Genomic DNA, 7,299 nt, shown 5'->3' with positions numbered 1-7,299 from the left:
GTCCAGGACCCCAAACCCTCAAGGCCCATGACCCTCCCAGTACCCCCAAAATGCTAAAGCCCTGACCTTTAAGCTCCCACACACAGGATGCCCCAGGAACCTCTCAGACCCAGAACCTTCCAGATCCCAAGGCCCAGGACCCTCCCAGACCCCCCAGAATCCCAAGGCCCTGGCCTCCAAGCTCCCAGGTGCAGGATACCCCAGGATGCTCTCAGGTCCAGGACCCCAAAACCTCAAGGCCCATGACCCTCCCAGTACCCCCAAAATGCTAAAGCCCTGACCTTTAAGCTCCCACACACAGGATGCCCCAGGAACCTCTCAGACCCAGAACCTTCCAGATCCCAAGGCCCAGGACCCTCCCAGACCCCCCCAAATCCCAAGCCCCTGGCCTTTAAGCTCCCACACACAGGATACCCTCAGGCCCAGGCCCCCAAATCCCAAGGCCCAGGCCCCTCAGGCCCCTCTGCCCAGAACCCCAACCCCCAAAGCACCCCCCAGAAACCCAGAACCCCCCCAAGCAGGAGGGGCAACACGGGTGAGGGACTCCAAGCACCGAGAAGGGCCGGGGCTTGGGGCCGAGGCCTTAGTCCTGGCCCCCGGCCTCACCTCAGGTGAGGCCGGGGGCCAGGACTAAGGCCTCGGCCCCAAGCCCCGGCCCTTCTCGGTGCTTGGAGTCCCTCACCCGTGTTGCCCCTCCTGCTTGGGGGGGTTCTGGGTTTCTGGGGGGTGCTTTGGGGGTTGGGGTTCTGGGCAGAGGGGCCTGAGGGGCCTGGGCCTTGGGATTTGGGGGCCTGGGCCTGAGGGTATCCTGTGTGTGGGAGCTTAAAGGCCAGGGGCTTGGGATTTGGGGGGGTCTGGGAGGGTCCTGGGCCTTGGGATCTGGAAGGTTCTGGGTCTGAGAGGTTCCTGGGGCATCCTGTGTGTGGGAGCTTAAAGGTCAGGGCTTTAGCATTTTGGGGGTACTGGGAGGGTCATGGGCCTTGAGGTTTTGGGGTCCTGGACCTGAGAGCATCCTGGGGTATCCTGCACCTGGGAGCTTGGAGGCCAGGGCCTTGGGATTCTGGGGGGTCTGGGAGGGTCCTGGGCCTTGGGATCTGGAAGGTTCTGGGTCTGAGAGGTTCCTGGGGCATCCTGTGTGTGGGAGCTTAAAGGTCAGGGCTTTAGCATTTTGGGGGTACTGGGAGGGTCATGGGCCTTGAGGTTTTGTGGAGGGGAAGAAGCTTTGGGTCAGAGGGAAGAAGCTTTGGGGCAGGGGGTGGGGGAAGAAGCTGTGGGGCAGAGGGGAGAAGCTGTGGGGCAGGGATGCCGGGGAGAAGCTATGGGGCAGAGGGAAGAAGCTGTGGGGCAGGGATGGGGGAGAGAAGCTATGGGGCAGAGGGGAGAAGCTGTGGGGCAAGCTCCAGCAACGGCGCAGGAAGAATTGACAAGTTGCCCAGCCCCGAGCGTGGGGTTTATTGGTGGGTCCCGGCCCCAGTGGGGACAGCGCCTTCTCCCACCCCAGCCCCACAGCCACCAAGCCGGGGGGGACGCCGGGGACAGCGGGTCACCCAGGAGCACCCCACGGCCGTGCCTGGGGTCCCCAAAGCACCCCCCAGCTCAGCCCCAGTGGGCACTGGCTGCCCGGTGTCCCCCCTGACAGCCCAGCAAAAAAAGACAGTGAAAGGGACATTATCATCTTATTAAAGGCCTGGCCCCCGCGGCCATTTCACACCCCGCGTCCCCCTCACAGCCCCTTCCCTGCTTTTCCCTGGGGTGCTGCAGGGGCAGCTGGGGGGTCCCCATCCCCACCGAGCCTGGTGCAGGGCGGCGGAGTAGCCCCCATGGGGCGATGGCACAAGAGGCCCCGCAGGGAGGGAGGGCAAAGTCCCTGCAGCCCCCCTTCCCCGGGAGCCCAAACAGCAGCTACACGTTGAGGAAGGCGAAGGCCGATGGCTGCCGGCTGCCCTCTGCGTCCCTCTGCCCGTCCTGGGGCTGGGACAGCGTCCGCGGTTGCGTTGGCGAAGAGTCCGGGCAGAGCATGGCTCCGGGACGTGCCACCAGCTCCATGCCAGCGAAGAGGGACAGGCTGCAGGAGGGCACCGTCTCCCCCGCCAGCCTGCTGGCTGCCTCCCCCTCGGCGGGCACCGCGGCCCCGGGCTGCCCGTGGGTCTCCGCTTCCACCCCTTGCTCCTCGCCCCGGGCTCGCGTGGGCACGGGGAGCGGGGCGGCGCTGAGGGGGGTGAGGATGCTCTCGCCTGCCAGGGGGGGGATGTCCGTCAGCAGGTCCCCGGTGCACGGGGCTGAGCCCGCGGGGAGGGCAGAGGGGTCCGAGGGCGGGTGGGTGCTCTTCGGGGAGGGCTGGCCCCTACAGAGAGCCTCGAACTGCCGCAGGATCTGGGAAAAGAGAGGGATAAACGGGAGTGAGAGCGGCGTTGGGAATCACAGAATCACAAAATCACAGAATCTTCTAGTTGGAAGGGACCTTAAAGATCATCTTGTCCAACCGTCAACCTCACTGACAAAAATAGACACCCACACAACAAACAAGGAGCATCATCACTAAACCAGACCTCCCAGCACTACATCAACCCGGCTTTTGAACACCTCCAGGGATGGTGCCTCAACCACCTCCCTGGGCAGCCCATTCCTGGGAGAAGCAGACAATTCCCATCCCTCTGGGACATGGATCTCCCCTGGGGCAACTTGAGGCCATTTCCTCTTGTCCTGTTGCCTGTGACTTGAGAAAAAAGACCGACCCCCACCTCTCTACACCCTCCTTGGGGTCTTGGCCCTGTCACCTTTTTCCCAGCGCCGGGGATCAGCCCCGGTGTCCCCTCCCGTGGCTCAGCCTTGTCTCCTGGGGAGGGAGCATCACCCCCTCCAAGCTCTCCGTTCCTGGGAGAAGCAGACAATTTCCATCCCTCTGGGACGTGGACGGAACCATTCCCAAGAGCTGGGTGTTCCCAGAGCTCATAGAATCATAGAATGGTCTAGGTTGGAAGAGACCCTTGGGATCATCGAGTCCAACCATCTCCCCTACTCTACAAAGTCCTCCCCTACACCATGTCCCTCAGCACTGCATCTAAACGGCCCTTAAACACAGCCAGGGATGGGGACTCCACCCCCTCCCTGGGCAGCCTGTTCCAATGCCCGACCACTCTTTCGGTGAAAAATTCCTTCCTAATGTTCAGTCTAAACCTCCCCTGTTGGAGCTTGAAGCCATTCCCTCTCGTTCTGTCACTAATTACCTGTGAGAAGAGACCAGCACCAACCTCTCTACAGTGTCCTTTCAAGTAGTTGTAGAGAGTGATGAGGTCTCCCCTCAGCCTCCTCTTCCTCATACTAAACAGTCCCAACTCCCTCAGCCGCTCCTCAGACGATTTGTTTTCCAGCCCCCTCACCAGCTTCGTTGCCCTCCTCTGCACTCGCTCCAGCACCTCCAGATCTCTCTTGGATTGAGGTGCCCAAAACTGGACACAATACTCCAGGTGTGGCCTCACCAGTGCTGAGTACTGGGGCACAATCCCCTCCCTACTTCTGCTGGTCACACTATTTTTGAGATGGGCAGACCCTGCCCCGGTGAGATGACACAGGGAGGTCCCCGAGAGTCACCTTGGTTGCTCGGTTGGCCACGGGGCCGGGGCTGCCTTGGCTGAGCTGCTGCAGGTGCTGCCGAGTCCCGGCGAAGATCTGATCCAGGGAGAGCAGGTCGGAGCACATGAGGGAGGAGATGGCACACATGGACCTCTGCGGGGAGGAGAGCGCGGCTGAGCCCATCAGGCACCGAAACGCCACGATTTGGTGGCACTTCTTCCCCCTTCCCTCCACCCTGTGCCTCCCACCACCCCAGGCACACGTGGGTGGCACACAAGGGACTGTCCCTCCTGCACTCACCATGCGGACGCTGTCACTAGGGTCCTCCAGAGCCCGGCTGAGCAGCTCCAGCACCACCTCGCAGTTCAGCAGCCCACACCTGGACAAGGGGAAGGGGTTACGGCTGTGACAGCCGCAGGCAGCACCCCGAGCCCCAGGAATGGGCAGCACCCTGTGCCACAGGAGGACACAGCACCCCAAGCCCCAGGAGCGGGCATCAGCCCTCCCACCTGGCACCATTTTGGCCCCAGAGGTCCAGGAAAAGGCAGCCAGGGGGGTGAGAAGGGATCAGGCTGCCCCTCAAAGCCCCCCCCAGAGCTCCCCGCCCGGCCCCACAGCACCCACGGGTCCCCAAGAGTGTCTCCCTCAGGCACTTACTCCTTGACAAACTGCTGTGCTTCCTCCCTGGTGAGGAAGACCCTGGCGCCGCGGGTCAGCGCCGACACCAGGCTCACCTCTCGCACGCAGTCGCCCAGGCTGTCAGCGTCCACCCTGCTCGGGGAGATACCTTGGTGGGGACAGGGGGACAACCCTGCTCCTTCCTGGGGACCCCCCCACCCTCCTGTGAGCAAGCAGTCCCTCCTCATTAGGTCCCCTCATTAGCTCCCCTGCCTGTGGGGTGGAGGGGAGCTGGGAGGCCAAGCACCCTGGGAGGAATCCAGCCCAGCAGCACCAGAGGACTCAAATTAATGGTGTGGGAAAACAAGGACACCGTTCCTAGAGACAAGAGAAGCATCTCAGAAGGTTCCCAGGGGAAGGAGAGCAACCCACAGCCCCATCCTCACCTCTCGGCCACGTGGGTCAGCTCCCTGCTGGCCCCGGAGTGGCTGTCGCTGCCCGATTTGCTGCAGGAATCCGAGGCGCGACTCAACTCGCCGTTGCCCTGCGAGGAGTCCTGGGAGCTGTGCCCGCTGTCCGCCTCCTCCCAGCCTCCCCCGGCCAGCCCCGGCTGGTGTCTCACTGCAGGGACAGCAGCAAGGAGGTGCTGACCCCCAGTACCTCGCAAAGACCCTCGCCAGGTCCTCCCCCAGCAGCCACCGGCCGCCTCAGCCCAGTGGTTGGGGGACATACCTCGGGTGCCGTGCGTTGTGGTGGCTGCTGGTGGCTTCACAGCTCCAGCCACACTCCTGGTGGGAGAGGGGGCTCTCACGGGCTGGTAGGTGTCCTCCTGGAGCTCCCTGCGGTGGGGCCGGGGTCCCTCTGGGGAGGGGAGCACAGCGTGGGCCACCGCTTCGGCCGCTCGCTGGATGGTGCTGAGCAGGGCTTCTCCCGTCGAAGCTGGGGAAAAGCCAAGGTGTCAGGGGCTTCCCAACGGAGCTCCAGCCCAGCCCCCGGGCACCCACCACCCCTCAGGGAGTCACAGGGGACAGCAAGAACCTGCCAGCAGAGAGGAGCAGCTCTGGCAGCCAGGCTCCAGGCACAGCCCGGGCTTTTGGATGGATGAGGGGAGTGAAGAAAAGCTGGGAGGTGCAAGCCATGGGGCACAAGGCAGCTCCTGTGTCCCTGTCACACCTCCCAGCAAGGAAGGAGCACCCCACTGGTAGCCCCACGGCCGTGCCACCAGCCCCAGCACCCATCAGATGGCTTAGGAAAGGGGAGAGCTGCAAAGGGTGCAGTGGGGTCTCCTCTGAGCCACCCAGAAACACTCACCAAGAGAGAAACACCCACCGAGAGAGCTGGCAACCAGGTTACAGGTCTTGGAACACCAGGAGCCTGGTCTAACCCCAGGCAGGACCCCCGGGGGTGGGGTGTCACAGGGCACAGGCAGGGCAGTACGGAGCAGGGGACCCCCAGGGGGTGAGGGGCAGCACCAGGCGAGGGCAGAACTTACCGGAGCCGCTTTTCTCACCGCTGAAGCCAAATCCTTGCAAGGAGCCACAGGGCCCAGGGCTGGAGCCCATACCTGGGGGAGGCACGAAGCCCGTTCAGAGGGAGAAAAAGGAATTCAGGGTCCCCCTCTGCTGCTGTTTGTCCCCCTCGTAAGCACAAGGGAGGGCTTGGGGCAGCCAGGAGGAGCTGGGGTGCAGGGCAGGGTACCGAGAGGAGAAGAGGAGCTAAGGGCAGCCTGTCCCTCTGCTCCCAGGGGCATGTTTTTCCCTCTAACACAGCACCTTGCAGCGTGCTCTGGCCAGAGCTGTGGGACACCCCCAGTGAGCAGAGCTGGGGCCTGCAGTGGGGCAGGGACAGCAGCCAGGCGCTTGTCACCGGGGCCTGTGACACCCTGCCCTCACCCCCCAACAGCCCCCCTGGCCAGCAGACCCTCTGCAGACCCACAGCTACAGCTGAAAGGACCATCCCAGAGTTGCCAGCACTTACCCGTGGGAGGCAGGGGACGGGCAGGCAGCGCAGAAGGCTGGGGGAGCGGCGCATCCGAAAAGAGAACGCTGGCCAAGTCCTGCCGAGAGAGAAAGCAGAGTGGGCAGAGGGTTGGGGAGCGCTGGGGACCTCAGCCAGGCCCCGAGGTGGCAGAGCTGCCCCAGGCAAGGCCCAGCAGTCACAGAATCACAGAATGGTTAGAGTTGGAAGGGACCTTAAAGATCATCCAGTTCCAACCCCCCTGCCCTGGGCAGGGACACCTCCCACCAGCCCAGGTTGCTCCAAGCCCCCTCCAACCTGCCCTTGAACCCCTCCAGGGACGGGGCAGCCACAGCTTCTCTGGGCAACCTGGGCCAGGCTCTCACCACCCTCACAGCAAAGAATTTCTTTTTGGTATCTCACCTAAATCTCCCCTCTTCCAATTTCAAACCGTTCCCCCGTGTCCTGTCGCTGCACTCCCTGACAAAGAGTCCCCTCCCCAGCTCTCCTGGAGCTCCCAGGGGGAACAGGGCAGGAACTCACCTGCGCAGCTGCCCGGACCTTCTGGTTCAAGCTGTTGCCGTGGAGAGGGTCTGGGGGCCCAGAGAACGCTGCAAGGCACGAGGTAAGGAGGGCTGGGGGTCACTCAGCTCCCAGACACGAGGCAGGATGGGGCAAGGACCCCAGGCCCAGCCAGTGCTCGGCCTCTGGAGCAGCCCCCACAGCCTGGGGGGGTTCTCCAGCACCACCCAGGGCTGCTCCCCCACTCTCCAGCCCCAGCTCCCCCCACTCCTCACCCCGTTACCTGCTGCCTCCCGGATGAAGCAGGCGTTCCTCTTCAGCTGCAGCACGAACTGCGGGGAGCCCTGGGCAGAGGCATGCAGCAGGATCTTCAGCACCTGGGGACACGGGGGGGAAAAAACCGAGTGGCGGCCACCCCACCAGCCCCTGGAGATGCCCCCCACCCATGGGGGGAGCCCCACAGCCGCCCCCCGCCCCTTTTCCCCCCCTACCTTCAGCTTGACGTGGCAGGAGCTGCTCTGCAGCCGGTTGAGGAGATACTCCAGCAGGCACTGCCCACTGCCCGGCGACTCGTGGGAGATCTCTGGGGCGGGGGGGTGTTAGGGATCCTGCTCCCCCCACGGGGACCGC

The 7,299-nt window shown here is 63.9% G+C and overlaps 1 protein-coding gene across 2 annotated transcripts in view; it reads right to left on the bottom strand.

The window, feature by feature from the left end:
* Window positions 1-1,431: 1,431 nt before the first annotated feature.
* Window positions 1,432-7,299, bottom strand: part of ENTHD2 (ENTH domain containing 2) — a 6,366-nt gene continuing 498 nt past the window's right edge. For both annotated transcript variants that reach the window (XM_014950412.1, XM_014950403.1), the window contains exons 3-13: window positions 7,161-7,252; window positions 6,953-7,046; window positions 6,691-6,758; window positions 6,169-6,247; window positions 5,684-5,755; window positions 4,924-5,130; window positions 4,638-4,812; window positions 4,231-4,344; window positions 3,874-3,952; window positions 3,592-3,726; window positions 1,432-2,373 (exon numbers count right to left, since the gene is read on the bottom strand). In XM_014950412.1, the coding sequence (XP_014805898.1) occupies window positions 1,903-2,373; window positions 3,592-3,726; window positions 3,874-3,952; window positions 4,231-4,344; window positions 4,638-4,812; window positions 4,924-5,130; window positions 5,684-5,755; window positions 6,169-6,247; window positions 6,691-6,758; window positions 6,953-7,046; window positions 7,161-7,252 (1,586 nt within the window). In that variant the 3' untranslated portion in view covers window positions 1,432-1,902. The remainder of the gene's footprint in view (window positions 2,374-3,591; window positions 3,727-3,873; window positions 3,953-4,230; window positions 4,345-4,637; window positions 4,813-4,923; window positions 5,131-5,683; window positions 5,756-6,168; window positions 6,248-6,690; window positions 6,759-6,952; window positions 7,047-7,160; window positions 7,253-7,299) is intronic.

The sequence above is a fragment of the Calidris pugnax genome, unplaced genomic scaffold (assembly GCF_001431845.1).
Source record: "Calidris pugnax isolate Ruff unplaced genomic scaffold, ASM143184v1 scaffold9, whole genome shotgun sequence".
In the NCBI taxonomy this organism is placed as follows: Eukaryota; Metazoa; Chordata; class Aves; order Charadriiformes; family Scolopacidae; genus Calidris; species Calidris pugnax.
The sequence above is the reverse complement of the archived record's forward strand: the minus strand, read 5'-3'. Positions and strand labels throughout refer to the sequence as shown.